The 18196-nt window shown below is 35.1% G+C and overlaps 1 protein-coding gene across 2 annotated transcripts in view; it reads left to right on the top strand.

Moving 5' to 3' along the window:
* Positions 1-18196, top strand: part of ATG5 (autophagy related 5) — a 70646-nt gene that overhangs the window by 21974 nt on the left and 30476 nt on the right. For both annotated transcript variants that reach the window (XR_004169398.2, XM_031611273.2), the window contains exon 6: positions 6219-6313. Coding sequence is in view for 1 of the 2 variants with exons in the window: in XM_031611273.2 (XP_031467133.1) it covers positions 6219-6313 (95 nt within the window). In the remaining variant the exon portion in view is untranslated. The remainder of the gene's footprint in view (positions 1-6218; positions 6314-18196) is intronic.

An 18196-nucleotide genomic window follows, 5' to 3' on the forward strand; every position in this document is an offset into this window, starting at 1 on the left:
ACTTCAGCATTAGTTCTGTAGCGTTACTGGCTTGTTACTCTAACCTAGTGATGCACCCACAAAAGTGCAGTATTGTGATTCTAAGCTATCAGCCCACCCCCCCACCCCCCCCTTCCCAGTGCTATTTTAATTAGATAAAAGTGATACAGAACCTCTTTTTTTTTTTTATTTCTTTTGAACTGCCTTCTGTTTTCTTCATTGCACCTTCTCCCTGAAAAGAATTTCATTTCCTGAAGTATGCAGATGGAGGCACAAGTCTAACCAAATGTCTAAGTAGACCATCTCTAAAGAGCAGACTTCATTTTGTTTGAAGTATGCAGGCTGTCTGGATTTGGTCCAGAAGACTGGAGATGAGTAAAATTGTCAGGAGTCATTTAAACTTTGACTAATCCAGGGAAGTCTGTGACAAGCCCTGCTGTTCTGTTTTTATCTAGCCTGTGAGTTGTGTTTCAAAGATGATTGTTTTTTTGTTTAATAGTCAGCAGTACTTTCTTTTCAGTTTAAGTCACAATATGTGCTCACATCTCCTGCTTTTAGGCTGCAAAGAAAGCTTAAATTAAGTAGGAAGTGTGTGTTTCTACATACAAATAATAGAAAGAAGTTAGGAACAAAAGGGACTACTTTCTTCCAGATAAATTGATGGCCTAGAAAAGAAGGGAGATAGTATTGAGGAAACAGCATAGTTAGTGGAACTTCTGTGTAAGGAGGATGTTTAATAAGTGAAAAGAATGTTGGTAAGGTGTGGCTCCTTTGTGGAGAAAGGGGAAGGCAAGCCCTTTTCACATACCACATAATCTGTCAGACCCCAAATGCTGCTTTGTCATACAGCTTTCAAAATGTCCTGCTAACCTGCAAAGATTAAGCAATATGCTTTGAATCTTCAGTTGTCTTTAGAATGCTATTTTTATTTGAGAACTGATGGAAAAAATATAGCATAAGAGTATGCACATGAAGCATGCTCGTCTCAAATCTGACTGTATAATATTGAGGGAGAGGTCCCCTCCCTTTTTTTCCTTGGGTTTAATCCGTAGTTCATCTTACGCTGTGGCTTATGAATTATTATTTTTAACTAGAATTTACAGCTAACAGTACATGCAGTTTCTCCTAATTCTTCTGACACTGGTGGTGTAGTTGCATGCAGGCAAGATGAGCTGAATTAATTTAATTCAGATGATAATAGTACTAAAAGGTTTTACAGATGCCAGTAGCCAACCTTGAATCCCATATCCACTGTACTTTATTATTGCTAGTACTTGAGCTAGTTAGCATACTTGTGCTGTGATTTCATGGCTTATTCGATTAGAATGGGCAGACCAATTCATTTGCTCTTGACTTTCAAATTTTACAGTCTTTATTGCTTTTCCGTGGTATTATGTAATAACACTCCAACTCAGTGAGAACTTGGAGGATGCCTAGAACTTCTGGGGAAATCATCTTAGTGAGATACTTTTATGAGTAATGAGTGTTCTTGAATTATAAGGTAAAATCACGACAACTTCAGATGCATAAATTAATGTTCAGTGTTGTACTTTACTATCAATGATATGAAAAATATTTCCACAATTCTGTTGCTAGCTTCTGTCACATGAAGTAGAACAGTTACTAACTCCCTATATATATATATATGCATCTATCTGTCTATTTATGTATTTATCTATGCATCTATCTATGCATCTGATAGTTACTCTTTTCTGATGACATCCTGAAAAGACAAATGAACATTGTGTTCTCTGGTGTAATAGTTATTATAGTAGTTATTCCCATCAACTCAGTACTAGTGAAGATTCACTGGGAATACTGTCTCCACTTGGATCTCCAGAACAATAGAAATGCTGGCAAGCAGCAGAAAATCTAAAGAATGTTGTTATTACAGCTACAGGTCTGGAATATATGCTGCAATAGAAGAGACTGTATAGTTTAGCCTGAAGAAGAGAAGGCTGAAGATGGATCAGCTTTTCACTACCTGAAGGGAGAAACTGTAAAGGAGAAGAGTTCTGACTCCTCTTGGATGTGCCTCCATTGATGATAGAGTTTGACAAGTACAGAAGATGGTCACACTTGGAGGGATTCTGTTGGGATAAGGGCAAGGTGTGTGAGAGTGGTAAAATGTGAACTCATTGCCCAGAGAGCTCTCTAACCCTGGAGACAGTCAGATCTTGGCTGTATAAGGCCTTGAGCAAGCACATTTAACTATTTGTAGGCAGCTCTGTTTAGGGCAGGAGCTCATATTCCGAAACCTTCCTCCAAAGGCACTTCAAGTCTAATTTTTGCCACGATTCTGTTATGTCAGTTGTTAATGTTATGGTTGATTCTGTCCAAGCTGTACATCATTTCTGTGGTTTGTATGGTTATTGGACAGTGGTGAACCACTGAGAATAGAAGAAAAAAATTTGGGTTTTTTGACTTGAGAATTGGATGCCCTTCTATGCTAGCTGCAAATTGCAATTGTTTGCACAGAGTTAGAGCTACAATTCAATTCCAAGCAGCTTAAAAAAAAAATAACCAAGCCAACTAGATGACTTTAAGAAGAAGCAATGAATCATACAGGAAAAAATCAGGCATAAGTGATAAACTGGGTGCTACACTTGTTTCTTTTTTGACTCTTTAAAAATGTAGAGGGAGATAAATGCCCAGAATTACCATTTCCTTTCTGAATTTAAGCAGTAATCTTTCCCTCATTTCTGCATTTAATTCTTTTTGTTATTTAAACTTTCTCTGCAGTCTTCTTGAAAAATATTGAGTTCTGGAATCAGTATTCTGTTAATAAATAACTGCATAAGTGTCAAATAGAGAGACAAAATAATTCCTAAGTATAGTAATTTGTCTGCTGATAAGTTTAAAAGGTTTTTTTCTGTTCTTTTTATCATCCTTCTACATTAAGAGCTTCATTTTGACCATATGCAATGACTACTGTTTTACTGGAAGCTACTTTAGGCATAATTTATCATTCTGTGATAATTACCCATATTCTAGTTGTTCATTTGCAGTGTGACAGCACTTGAGTTTCAGGGAATGACTGTAACACACTAATGTGAATGAATACTGATTTTTCTGATTGTCTGGAGAACATGTCTTAGCCTGAGAAAGAAATCTATCCTTGGAAATTTCAGTCTGGACCAATCCTTAATTAAAGCTGCTTAATATTAAAAAATCAAGCATTACTGCCTGTTAACAACAGCAAAGGTTTTCTAAGCTATGACTGGAGATATTAACAGCTTTTTAATGTTACTATTATATATTTGGATTTATATATATTTGGATTTCAATGACTTAAATGATTTCCAGTCCTACTTAATGCCTCATGTGTCTTGATTGACTATTAGTTTGTGTTGCAGTGAGGACAGCTGGTTAGTAATTTTGTGTACTGAGACTATGGCTGACATTGTTCTTGTGGATTTGTTACCTCTTACTATTTCTACATATATGTACATTTTCAAAACTTTTTGTAGATTTATGCTGCTACAGATACAACAATATCTGTTGTACTGAAGACTGTCTGTCTGTTTAGATGTGCACTGGCTGCATTTCTAGTAAATATTTTATAAATATAAATGATAACCAATATGTTTCTTTCAACTGGATCTCTCTTCCATTACTTGGTTATTAACTTTCTGATTATTGACATAAAATTTAGAGAAAAAGGATTTTGTTTCTTGCTTGTGGCAAACGTATAAAAAGCTCTTATTTAAGTAATGTGATTAGTAGTCATTTGAAACTTTTCTGCTATCACTAATCTAATATTTCTGTTTGATTTTTATTACCATTAATTGAAATGCTGTTTTTCAGATACAAACATCTCGTCTTTTGCAAGTACTGATTTTGCTAATACAGAAACTTTACCATATTGGTCAAGCACTTTCTTTAAAACAGATCACGGAAAACAAAAGTGATTGTTTTTGACTGCATGGGAACATAGATGTTACATAGCCTGCATAACAGTCTCTAGAAGGAGGGGGATATGCATGTGAAGTGCTTCTGCTGATTGAACTCTTCCTTGGTTACTGGCTTGAGCAAAATTCAGTTTTGATTGTTAAACTTCTGCCCAGTAGCTTTCTGCCTTTGAGTCCTATCTAGTCAATGCTCTAAAGGTTGTTATTTCTTGTAGTATTGTTAATAGCTTCCTTATGTCTGCTTCATATAAATGGGAGGTGCTGATACAAAAATGGGAGAATTATTAATTCTTTTCCTCATGTTTTCAAAAGAATTTGGGGAAGATTGGGTGCCTTTTTTTTTTTTTAAGCTTTAAATTTGAAGTTTTCTCCTACTGCACGTATTTTAAAATAATTTGGAATTCTGGCATTAAGCCAGTGTGCTTGATGCTAATAAAAGCTCTTGCTAGGTTGTATGTATTAGTGTACATGCAGACTGGATAACCTTTTTCCTGCGTTCTTTAAAATTTTGGGGTAGTTTTATTACACCTAAATCAGCTTTCTGTAATTAAAAGAAAAAAAAAAAAAAATCCAGTATCCATGTAAAGTTGTTTGAAGTATAGCAGTAGAATGTTGAGGATCCCTTATCTTGGATGTCTTTAGATAATGTTGTACCTACACTGCATATGTGTCTTAAGACCTCTGACTCTTGTATGAAGGCTACTCCAAAAGTAATGCCTCCTGTTTTATTATGTTGGCCCACGACATCAGATGTAAATGTTGATGGTAAGACAAGAGGATGAAGCTCTACTGGCATCAGTTTTGAAGCGAACTACATACCTTCCTGCTAGCAGAGCTCATGAGAAGGCTGCTATTATTCTTTGCTCACTGTATGAGTAAATATCTGACTCTGTAGGCTGAGGTTCCCAAATGTATGTTTGCTTGGGCACAGCCAGCTCCTGGGTCATTGTTGTCACAGCTGAAGTCTCCAGCGGGTTTGCTGTTGGGCACTTTGCAACTCAGGCAAGTACTTGCCCAGAGGTGCTTGCTGCTAATCAGGAAAGAAGGGTGTGGAAATACTTTCTGAGATAGGTATCAGGAAATGCTGCTACAGAATACCCAGCAGAAGTTTTACTGTTTCTGTGAAACTTTGCCATCTTCAGCCAGGAAAAGCAGCAACTCAGGAGTTCTGCTCTGTATATTCTCTGCATCCTTCAGCGCACTGACAGAAGTCTGGTACTGTATGCTCAGGAGAAGCAAATCCCAGATTATTTTAGTTTTCTGCAGTTGCAACAATTTTGAAAGCTGGAAGCTTTGATTTGTGAGCAGATTTCTCAATTTGACCTTGACTCACAGTGGTTGAATTCTCTAACAGTATTCTCTCTGTCGTTGTTCTGAGACTCAGTATTGCTCTGAGGAAAGAATGTGATACCACGTTCCTGCTGCAGACCCAGCTGCTGTGTTTTGTGCCTTAAATGTTAGGGCCCATAAGGAAACTTATCTCTTGCTCTTCTCTTTTTAAAGCTGCCTCTCCAAGAGGTTTAGTGGCAGCTTTATTCATCGTAGCCCTTTGTATTCCTTTCTGTTAATTTTTCTATTGGTTTTCTTGAATAATTGATTTAAATCTGTTAAAAATAAGTAAAATAAAAATTATTACTTTTGACCTGTGTTGACCTTAACAAACTGTAAGCACAATATACTATTCAGTTCTTATATTGTCTGAACAGGATGAAAATGGTGTGCTGCCTATCGCTGTTTTGCTAAACCTAGTTATATGGATAATGTTTACAAAAATGTTTTTCAAACAAAATTTTATTTCCAAGCTGCCTTGTGAAACTGACAGTATACTTTCTGATTAGATCATGCATCACTGGGGATTATTTTAAGACTTACATATCCAAATGTAAACCACTTGAGAATTTTTTTGCCTGCTTTTTAATTAACCCATGCTTTGCACCTATAGTTCACCTATAGTTAGGAACAAGTGTGCATTTTTAACAAACTGGGAGGCAGTGTGGACCAGTACTAGCCAAGAGTGTAGATGCAGACACGATTAATTGAGGTAGTGGCTCATTATTTCTCTAGCACTGGGAGATGTGATGTGACTTAAACTGAAAGAGAAACCTACTAGAAGTCGTCATGTCACCATTTTCATAGGAAAATGCAGATGGCTTTTCTCTGGCTTGAGACTAGGGAAGAGAAATATGGGGAAAATAAATTTGTACAGACTGAATTCCTGTAAGAAAAGTTTGCATTTGCATGCAGTTCCAATCATGCCTTATTTATCTCTTATAGCTGAAGAATTAGGCATGTTACTAGTATTAACAAAATCTGCTTTTACCTTCACAGATAAATTTGAGCAATTTTGGGCTATAAACCGAAAACTCATGGAGTATCCTCCAGAAGATAGTGGATTTCGGTACATCCCATTTAGAATTTATCAGGTAGGAGATAACAAAATAAAAGCAATTTTATCAAACTCTGCACCTAAGGTGTCTTATGTCATTATCTTGGCTTTTCATAATTATACTTTCTCTTTTCTAACGTTAAGGTGAAAGTTTGTATGAATTAGTAAAGACAAGCTGGATTGTGTTTATTCTAATAGGTAATTACCATTCACTGTGTCGTGAGTAATATTTGAGAATGTGCTAAAGCTAGTATAGATGGTAGTTCGATATGTAAAAACTAAACATGGAGACTATTTTGGATGCAAAATATGCTTTGAAATGGCTGAACGAAACACTTGAAAATCAGCACTTTTTCCTTTGACTGCTGTGTAGGCTTCTTTTCTTGCTGGTGTTACAAAGAGAAATTTAGAGGCATAGATCTTGTGTCCAATTCTTACCTTTTTTCTTTTATTATATACTTTACAATATCAAATAATCTTTGATTATTTTTTTCTCTGATCTAACTCTCCAGTGCTGTTTTTCATAGAATCATAGAATCTCTGTTTGTAAAGATTCCAAGGAATACATCTCAGTTTTTTTATGTCCCCTTTGTTTTCATAGCATTATGGTCATGATAAACTTCAGAACTAAGCATGGTTAAAAGCTATGTAGTCTCCTATCAATTAGAATTCTTCTCTCATCTGGCTTTGATGCATTTTCAGCTGTTTACATTTGTTTTACACCTGGTACATTAAAAAAAAAATCTCGTGAATCATCTATTACTGCTTTGTAACAGATTCTAATGGTAAATTAAAATCTGTAAAAGACTATCAATGTTGCTATGAGACTGAAATATTTTTTAATGTTAGATACAAGACACTTACTGTCATAGTGAAACCTTAGGTTGAGAACGGAAATCAGTTATTTTGGTCAGATATCATGGCAGATGACAAGGTTAGTCTAGGTATCAAAAAGTATGCCTCAGGAAAAGCACTTTGCTCAGCATTTCTGTTTGACAACTGAATTGTTATTCTCTCATAGTTTTTTGTTTAAGTCTTTCTGTAAAAACAAAAACACAAACACAGCACATGCATGGATACATCAAGTGAAAATTTTGTTTTTTGAATAAGATAGAGGACTTAAAACTTGAGTGAAATTTTGATATTGCATGATGTTTCGTGCTAGTAAAGTTTTCTTAAAAAAAAAATAATTTTTTTCTGTTTTTATACTTTACTCAGTAGTGCTTATCTTCATGTTAGCTTTTTCAGTTGGAAATTTGTACTTGATAATAGTTTAAACCCCAAATATCTGATTAAGAATAGAAGACCAAACATAAATAAAGATGATGCTGAGACAGCTTTTGAGAAAGTTGCTTTGTATTATTTTCAGTGCTGACGTTCTTAACATTTCTAAATATTTTCAGTAATGTTCCTCTTTCTTAAAAGGTGGCTGCAGGTGTTTCTAGCTTTTTTTGTTTGTCTTGTTGCTTTGTGCATTGACAACTGCTCATCATAAAAGGTGATGTTAGAGGAATTTTCAGAAAGCGTGAAAGATGAGATGATAATTTGATTCCAAACAGGAAGTTAATTTCTATAATTTCAACATAAATTTACTGTACTCAGTGACAGACTTGCATATACTGAAATAAATGAATCAGAAGTATTCTTGAAATCTATTTAACCTCAATCCCAACAGCATTCACATTCTCTTATTGTTAGGAAAAGTCAACTTTGCATTCTAGTTTGTTATTTTCATACTCCTTCATAAATATCTGACAGTTGTGTTAGTCTGGGTTTGTATTAAACTTGTATTAAAGCCATTCATCCCTTGCATATTCTTATACAACAGTTCTATTGATTAAATAAACCTGTGCAGTTGGATTACAGGAACTTACTAGACATTGCCTTCAATGGGAAGAATTCCTCCTCTTCTTCTCCCTACCTTCCATTATCCCCCAAATATTAGAGGAAAATTCTATGAAGGGAACTGTGTAGGGAGTGGTGGTTGGTGGGTTCTTTTTGGCTATATATGAGTTTGTTTTCCTTCAGAGAAATGTGCTTAGTTGATAGTAGCTAAGAAAAAACATCTTTATGACTTAAAAATGCAGAAAAAAAATGCAATAAAGATCTGATATCAGAACTTCATTGGAAAGTATATCTTCAAAACTCAAATGCTCTCTCATTTATAAAGCTTGTCTATTAAGAAGCATTTCTAAAGAATAATATGAATCATACCTCTTGTGGTATCCAAATATGATGGTGTGTAGGGGAGAAAGATGGCAAAAATACTAACATAGTACTTGGGTAAGTCAGAACTAAACTAACCACAGATAATTTTAAGCCCTTGTCCAGCGCTAACTCTTTCAAGAGCAGCAGGTAAGATTGGACTGGAATCCTAGCATCTACCATAGAAAATGAAGAAAAAGATTGCATGTCACTGATGCAGTTTTAAGTTAGCTAAGAGATTTAGCAATTTTTATTGCAACTGTCATAGTCCAAAATGTATCTTGAGGAACTTGTACAGTTCAAGCTTTGACATAGGTGGAAACTTTTTCTACCAGAGGTAGTTTAAAAGCAGTGACTATTTTTTCGTGTCACTTTTACTTAGATGTTTCAAAAATAAATATGTCTCACATCATTTCTTCAGAGATATAAGCTACTGCCTTCAAATGACAGTTGCATAAAACCTTTTCTCTGATAATACTTTCGAATAGAATGCCTTTTTCATTTGAAGGGAGAAAATAATCACAATGCTGTGTGTGTATCATGCATCAAGAGTGCTGCTTTTCTGGTATGGTACTGTAGCTAGTTTGTCTTGAGGTCACAGTCCCTATGTTTAAGATTAGTGGGCTTTGCATTTTACAATTGGACATACAGTGAGGCTGATAATTGACAAGAAGTTTCCTTCGATCTGCAATAGGACCTCTGGCTCCAGGCACTGAAGTGGTGCCTTTTAGTCAGGTGCTGATAGACTGGCCTGGTAAACCACTGCATGCTGTCTTGCGTTGCAGATGGGAACACTGTCTCGTTGTTGTTGTTGTGCACCTAGTCTGTAGTCATCCTGGAGTTTTGATATCAGAGAGTCACGCCAACTCGCCCGCACTCTCACCAGGTCATTCTCACCCACTTGTTCTTGGTTGTGCTCTGCATGTTGCTTCCTGTCAATCTCTCGCCCTCCTTCCCTCTGTAGTCTGTCCTAAGAGTCTTGATGTCATGATTAGACTTGACAGTTACAAATTGTTGTGGTGTACATTTGCTTTTGTAATGTACTTGAAATTCACCATGCTTTGTAAAATACAGGTTTAAGTGAGCACTTTGCTCTTTACGTCAAATGTGTGGCTTTGAGATGTCTAAATAGATTTTAGATTTAATTAATATTTAGATAATAGATTGTCCAGTTTCTAAGTTTTACATTGCCTTCCACCTCTGTAAAGCTTTCTGACTTTCTGACCTATGTGTTCATTAGCAGTAAATTGCATAGCTTCATTTTACTTAATGAAGTGCATCAGTGGAGCTCTTCAAACTTGCTTACCAGTGCTGAAATTGTTTTGTAGTCTTTTTAAACACCAGCTGATACTTTGAAAATCTTCAAGATTAGTATTGAAGTTCAGGCAAAATAGAGACAATCTGTAAAGTGTTTTGATTGAAAACCCTGTAGAAATAATACTTCAAGTTTAGGTAGGATAGAGTTAGCTGCTACTTGAAACTACAGATTGGCAGTTTTACCTTTTGTCATAAGACTGTTCAATATCTAGTCAAGCAGGACTAAAACCATGACTGCTACTGACCTGAAGAGGGCAACACAACATAGCCAGTTTTGTTGACATGCAAAATGCTCTTGAATATGTTTCTATGTAAAACCATATCTACCTTTATATCTCTTAATGTCTTTTTGTAAAGAACTCACTGGTAATAGGCTGATTTACTCCTTCAAAATTTTTCTTTTACAAAGATTGAGTAGATAACAAAATAATGTGAAATGGTCATTGATTTGTCTGAATTTCTGTGCTTGAAAGGAGAAAACATTGCTGGTTAATCAGCAATTGAGTACACAGAATGGCTATACTAATAGCTGGTAGTTCAGCATTGAAGAAAGAGTAGCATATTTTCACCAGTTTTAAATTACTTCAAAAATGAAAGCTCTGTGAATGAGAAAGTTTTTAAGATTTGGGCAAATATGCTTCATAGGGCCTCAGGAAAGGAAAGTTCTGTGGAAAATTCTGCATGAGCAGGAAGATTCATAACCTACTATGCAAATTTGTTTACTGTGAAGAGACTTTATGGAACCTATGTGCAAGATCAGCCTTGTGTCTTTAAGAATCTGTGCAGCAATGAGGGCTGTAATCAGAGTAGAAGAAAAATTCTGAGATTATATTTGCTGTCAGATGGTAACTAAAGTTTATGTAAATATGCCTGAGCTGTCTGTAAAGCTGTCAATCTAACTAGTTCAAAGCTGTTGTAGAAGTTGCATAAGATGTAGGAGGGAAATGCAGAAGAGAGGAGGCTATAAAACCTCCATTTGGGTATTTTCTCTGAGCCATGGTTGAATTGTTACCATGCTTGATAGTTTTAAGTTACCTTGGGTTTGTAGGAGCTATAGTAATACTTCTGAGTTGAATGTAGACATACTTTGCATAAAAATAATATAGTATTTGCTAGTATGAAAAATAGCTTCTCCAGTTTCTGAAGTATATAACTAGTTCAAGACTATTTAGGGATTTGCTGTATTCCACCTGTTGGGGAAAATTGGACAATAGTTAATTTTAAGTCCTTTAACAGATACTCTTAGGTCCTGGAAGAGTCTGAGTGTACTGAAAAATCAGCAGCATCCCAGCAGTTAATAAGTTCACTTTTAAATAATTATATCAACTTATTTTTTGTTAGCAGAATGTGAATCACATTTTAAATAGTGATGAAATAATTAACATTTTTGATGGGGAAAAAGATTGCCTGTTCCTGACTTGAAAATGTGATCATTGTTCCAAATATCTTATGCACTCCTTAATCACTAATTGGTAGGTTACTTCATAAGCTATTTTTGCAGAATACTTAATTTGTATCTTTTCTCCGAGTAGACTTAAGATAATGAATTTGTATATAAAGAAGTTAATGTAAATGATCATGTTACAGATTTAAATTCAAACAATGAGATTTGAATTGCTGTGGCTCTGTTTCCTTAAATTGTTTAGTAAAAGACCTGCTAGTATATTTATGTATTTATGTATCATCCTAAACTTGTAATGGTGTATGCAATTAAAAAAAAGTTGCACTGTTCACCTTAACTTTGTATGTTGAGAGGTTGCAATGATGACATTAAATGAAGCAATACTTCAATTGAATTAGGTGTGTTTAGATTTACTGTTGTATTCTACCATTTAGATGCAATGCTTTTTATTATATTACTGTGTTTTTTCTGATCATTAAATCTGTTCATCTTCTGTTTCACTCACTTCTGCCAATGCAAAATTATTTGCTGCTTTATGCACTTAAATTATCAGCTCCCTGAATCTTGCAGTCTGAAGCCTTATTCTTTTGATTTTTCTCTTATGCTGCAAAGGAATAGCAAGGGGAAAAAGAAAAATGTAAACAAAATGGGTTAACTTCTGCACAAAACTGAGGATCAGTAAATACATAAAGTGTTCACTTTCTAAAAAAAGTGCCTGTATTTGTTTGCACTTTCCTGAACTCTGAAAGTAAGTTGTACTTAGGTAAGTGTGGAATGAAATAAGCCTATGAGGAACTAGGGTGTGGCACCATTCCATATGAATACATTATGAATTAACAAGCATAAATGTTTGTGGTTTTGCTACCCATAATCATAAGAGTTTCTTCTAGTTGATCCTAATTGTGGAAAATTTAGAAGAATTACTGGTTTTAATATGTAAATAGAATAATAGTATCATGTAAGTTACTGTACAATTCAGTGCTTTAAAGCAAAGGACATGACATTTGCTTTTCTGGATGTAAATCCATATCTAAAGTTGTTTTCTTCATAGCTAGTCAATACTCAGTTGCTTACTTTTATAAAGACTTAGCTCTGCATATGCAAACCACAGTACTACAAGTGTGAAAAGCACTGTTAATTTTTTGTCACTGATGATTCAGATACCTTATTAATTGCAAATATGAATTCTCTTCTGGGCAGGAAATTTAATACTTTGAGGATATGCTTATGTTGTAGGCGTCTGTCTTGCCAGCACTCAACAAAACCATCTCTTGGAACTGCATGTACTGTTTGTGTTTTGTTACTATTTGACCTTACTGACTGTTGCCTGCTGGCTTTTATGTATGAAATCACTCTTGAATGTTGACTTTTTTCTTCTTCTAGGAGCTGTGCAATTTATTTAAGGTTAAATACTGCTCATTCAGTTGTTTAGAGAATGTAGATATCGACAAACAAATTTTATGGATCATTTGAGGGACAAAGCTACAACCAGAATGGAGTTCAACTGTGTTTGTTATGCATCTTGTAACATTTTGCATGGAACTGGTATTGGAACTTCTGATTGTATATATACACGCTCTTGCTAAAAATGACCCATAGAGTGTAACAGCACATTTGCTTTGGATGTTTGTTCCAACTTATCTTAAAAAAGAAAGAAAAAAAGATTTTTAGGATATTCTGTCTCTTGATTTCAGTGCCCCAAACTACATCTCCTTTCCTCAGACCATTTTTGTAAAGCAGCTGGATGAATATAATTTTTCAAACCTTTGTTCCCTTTTTCTTACAACACATTCTGCATAGTTTTCAGTATGACAGATGTATTCTTTCCCTGTCAGAAATGCTGTAGCGCAGATGGTATCTAATAAAACACCTATAAAACAAAGCAGTTCAATTTTTTCTTTTTTTTTTTTTATTTTTTATCATTGTGAAGCAAAGCTGTTGTCTATAGGTAAAAGTTTTTTGGTTTACAGCATGTTTCATTTTAGTTCTAGAAGTTTTTAGCCCTTCCTGGTAAGGTTCAGTTAGTTGGATGTATTTACTGTAAGTCTTCAGATGAGTTTTTCAAGGTTTTTCATCTACTTTGCTAGTGACAGGTGGCTTAGAGACCTTGATCTCTGTCTTTCACCCTTTGAGAAATGTTTTTTCTGTGGAAATCTGTAGAATGAGTGAATATATTCTCAGTGTTTTCGTGAGAACTTAAGTTGTTATTATGTTTTATTAAATCTACAAGCAATGCCTTTAAACCAAAAGGGCTAGACTGCACAGCTTTTACAGCTGTTTCTTTTTATGTTGCTGAAACTCTGCTGCATATTTTAGTGTATTGTGGGCTATATATTTTAACGCTTAAATAGGAAGAGTACTTAAAGAGAGTTCATCATTTGTTCAGGAAAAACCCAGAAGGTTGGCCACTTCAACATAGTGTTTTTAATGACACTGTTATGAATCTTGTCTCAGAATACAAGCAAGAATTGATTAGGGAGTCTCCTTTAATCTTTGCAGTGTTAGGAGGCATCTTGCAGACTTATAGGAACTATTTCACACTTGTTAATTATTATCATGTTATGGAAACCATAATAACATGGCGTTGGTGTTTAAGCCTTCACTGAACAACAGGCTTTGGGACCATTTTCCAAATAATCCTGCCTGTGCTCCTTCAAGCCACTCGCAATATAAAAGAGCACTTGAATGGTGTTTTTTAACACACCTTAAACAACAGATAGATATCTTCAGCCCACCATCAAAGTGTTCAAACTTTCCCAAAGAAACCTTGAAATATGAAGTTGTTTGAGAACAGACGAAAGAGTAAATTACGTTCTTCTGTAGATAATTTGGCAATTTGCAGAAGGAAGATTTTCTGTGGACATGGAATAATTTCACAGAAGAACTACTGTAAAGTAATCTATAATTTTCATCAGCAGTGGAATTCATCTACTTGCTGCAGACTTGCTCAGAAAGTTTTAAAATGTAGTTCTGTTGTGGCTTTTCTTAATTTTACCAGTTTGCAGTCACTCTGCAAGTAGATTTGAGTGTATCTACAATGAGAACTTACAAAACAGAGGGAAAAGAATATCTCACAAGATTCTCAGTTTCTCTATGCAGTGATTAAAGTTTCCCCTAAGTACCTTGTAAATTCAGAAAATGCAGGGAATTCAGCCATGGGCCCATGCAGCAAGGAATGCTGGTGGGTATCCTTGTCTGCATTAAGAAAAGTGCTCACTTCTGCTCTGGTGAAGCCACTTGTTAAGTATTGTAGTCCCCTCTGTGAAAGAGATGCGGAGCTTTCGGAAGGAGTCCAGACAAAGGCCATGAGGATCACTGAGCAAATTGTGCATCTACTTGCATAGTGAGATAGGAACATACTTGAAATGGACATCAAATCAACATGAACTGGATGATACACTTTTAGAAGACATTGCAGAAGTAGAAACAACGTTTTATATCCTGATGTGTTAGAATTAAGCACATTTATTAAATTTTGAATCACTTGACTTTGGTAAAAGATATTTTCTAACTAGGTGTATATTTTTCAGATTTGTCAAACATTTGAAATAAGTTTAGCTTTCACGTGGTTTTTATGATTGTAATAACTGTTTTTGTTGCTATTACATAATTATTTTTTTTTCTAAAAGAATGCCAATTCAAATAATATGATAAAGGGAGGCATTTTAAATGATTCTTTCATCTTTTGAGAAGATGAGCAAGTAAAGAACCTCAACAGTGTGCATGGGGAAACTAACCTAAATAGTTGCCATATTTCTCTGTACGTTTGTAATAAAGGTAAATTATTTTTAATTATGTAGGAAGTTAGGCTAGAACTGCAGTTGCTTCATACAGTGTGCTCTGTTCAATGAAAGACTTCAAAGAACATATGAGTGGTTGCCCATATGTTATTTGGAGAATAGTCTTTAACTATTTGCTACCTAGAATTGTTCAATATTGTTTTCTAGAAATAACTGCAATAAGCCCAACTATGTAAAATTTTAACTTTATTCCAGATGTGTTTATGTTTCTAGTTGTGGCTTCATTTTAACTATAGCCTCAGCTAAGATACTAATTACTTTTGATGTAAGTATTAATTACGACAATTCCTGTTTATATTTTCTTGATCATTTAAATTATGGAAAGGTAAGAAAATCAGTTTGGGTTAGTACAGATACTCACGTCTGTTAGTGAAAACATTAACCCACAGAGTACGTTTGTATATCTTACATGCTATTCAATATTCTTTTTATAGATTAAGTTACTTTCATAATTTCATATGAAATCTTAGGGCCATGCTCAGGTATGTTCTGTAGTGTCTGCAGCTACTGAAAATATATAATTTTTAAGAGGGTATTGGAGAAGACAAATCATTTGAGTTATTCTATGTATTGACTTTACTTCTAGTCCTGCAACCCCCATCGCTTCATGTCAGTGAGTCAGTATTTCTGGTAATTGTAGATATGTGCACACTGAGCATGCTCACACTCCTTCTTTTCATTTTACTTTTTGTTGTTGTTGTTGAATACTGGACATATAAACAATTACTTAGTTCTTCCATTCAGAGATCACCAATTAGCTCTATTTGTAATGTGGTACGTGTTGCACTTGGAACTGTGATGTGACTTTGCAGTTCAGCGGTGCAATATTTTGAAGCAGTATGAGACAGACTCAAAGGAAAAAAATATTATCACCATAATAAAGAGATGTACTAGTTGTAATTCACTTTTTCCTCAGACCGCTTAAAGAAATGCTTGAGAGAGATATTTTTTTGGAATGTTGTTCATGTCCTAATAACTTAAAGTGAAATAGAAAAGTTGTCAAAGGTGTACAACAGAACAGGAGAAGTCCTGTATATCTTGGAAGGTTTGAAGAGAGGTGGAAAAAAAATTATTGCAGTAGAAAAATAAATCACATTGCTGTATTTCCAGCCTTACACAATACACGTTCAAATGAAAGATGATAAACTTCAAGCAGATAAAACAATAGATCTTCATAGTTCATTTCCTTCCCCCCCCCACCGTGGGTACTTTAGATTGTTGAGCTAAAAATCAAGGGCCAACATATACGTGTGTGTGTGTGTGTGTGTGTATGCACACACAGAATCATCTCCTGACTTGAAAGGGACTAAGAAGCATCAAGTCCAACTCTTGGCTCCACAAAAGACAACCCAAAAATCAAACCATATGTTTGAGAGCATTGTCCAAATGCTTCTTGAGCTTTGGCAGCTTAGGAATACAGCCACTGCCCTGGGGATCCTGTGCCAGTGCCCATCCACCTTCTGGTGAAGAACCTTTTCCTAACACCCAACCTGATCCTCGCCTAATGCAGCTCTGTACTTACTGAGTGTATTATTCTTTTTGAGAATAACTTTAACCAGTTATCTTCCATATTGTCATTGACTGCTTGTGGTAGGTCTTGATTTTTATTTATTCATTTTATTTTCATTTCAGACGAATAGAGTTTGAACTTCCATTTAGTTTTTTAGGAATCTGTGGATGTCTTTTACAACCTAATGTTGAAACGCCGAGAATGAAGGCTAGCTGAAGCAAATGGAGGAGAGAAGTTATAGTTTCCAACCAAGTCTGTGTAAACTACTCAGCTGGTCGAGAAAAGGAAGATTAAGTCTGTATAATCGTTATGTGTATTAACTGGGAGAACCGCTCTAGTATGGTTTCTAAGAGAATGATATATCCATTCTATCAAAGAAACCGGCAAGGACAAATTATATGTGCTAGCAACAAGTAAAAATTGCTTTTAGGGAAATTATTATAAATGATTAAAGCTATTTTAAATAAATACAAGAGGTAACTCTAATAAATTTTGATTCAATCCTGACTGAGCATAGAGTTTCTTAAATGTAAGTTCCCACTGTGTTTCCAGAAAATGCCTCGTAGCGTGAAATTCTGTGCTCTTCAATGGCAGGGACAGCCCTAGCTACAGATGTGAATTAGAAGTTGTTTTCCCATTATTTTGCAAGTGGAACAAGTGGCTTGTAGAAATGCCTTGTTTCAGCACTGTTGTAGAATGAATTTTATCAGCATTTAAGTTTCCTCCTTTTTGTGTCTGCCATCAGAGTAGCAATTTGCAAATGTACCCTTCAGGTGTTCATCTGGAGTGTTGCGTAAGTCTTGAATGTCATAAACAAGTGCAAAATAGTTACCTTGGGGCCTTCTCACAGTTTAAGCTGAAAAGAAAGCTACAAACTTAAGCCTGTGTTCATCTGGAGGTCTGTTGTTTTTCACACTAGTATTGTTTCATCATAAAGCTGTGGACGAATGTGATAGAACAGCTTTGCTTGGAACAGTTTGTGTGTGGGCAGATTAGGAACTCATACAGAATCAGGAAGGAACAGAGAGAAGTCAGTTGAACTGGTTTGTAACAGAGGATTGCATTTATAGTGTCTAAAATTTCCTCCTTTGGAAATCTTTGTGATAACGCTTTGATTCAGTGGAAAGTCTCCCTCTCACTGTTTTAGAAATCAGTTTCTATCAGTTTTCATTTAAACAATCTTCTATTCTGCTTGTAGCTGATAAATTGCTTTGAGTTGCTTTAACAGAGGTATTTGCGGAAATCTGAATGAGTATCACACTAATTGTCTTTAATGATAGATGGAGTGTAAATTAATGCTTCAAAATGTTAGAAATGTGTCAACAAGAAATACGTAGGAAAGTACAAAAAGAGTGCTATAGCTATTGACAAGTTGTGCAGAAATATTTAGCAGCACTTAAATTATAAGAATGATTACATTTATTTGAGTTACACTGGTCACTGCAAAACCGAATGGTTGTTTTTTAGATTTCCTTTTATTTATTAGGAAGGAGCATAACTGAGATTGAAAATAGAATAGCAACACTGAATAGTGGGGTTAAGAATTAGAGGCCTAGGTGCACAAGCAATTTTGTTTATAAAGCGTTGTTGTCTTCTGCTCTAATCACTAGCTTTTGTGGCCTGTAGGCATCCCAGTAATGCAGAATAATAATCACGAGTTGGGCTAAATCTGCTCTGAGACTTGTT

The sequence above is a fragment of the Phasianus colchicus genome, chromosome 2 (assembly GCF_987193195.1).
Source record: "Phasianus colchicus chromosome 2, bPhaCol1.hap1.1, whole genome shotgun sequence".
Lineage (NCBI taxonomy): Eukaryota > Metazoa > Chordata > Aves > Galliformes > Phasianidae > Phasianus > Phasianus colchicus.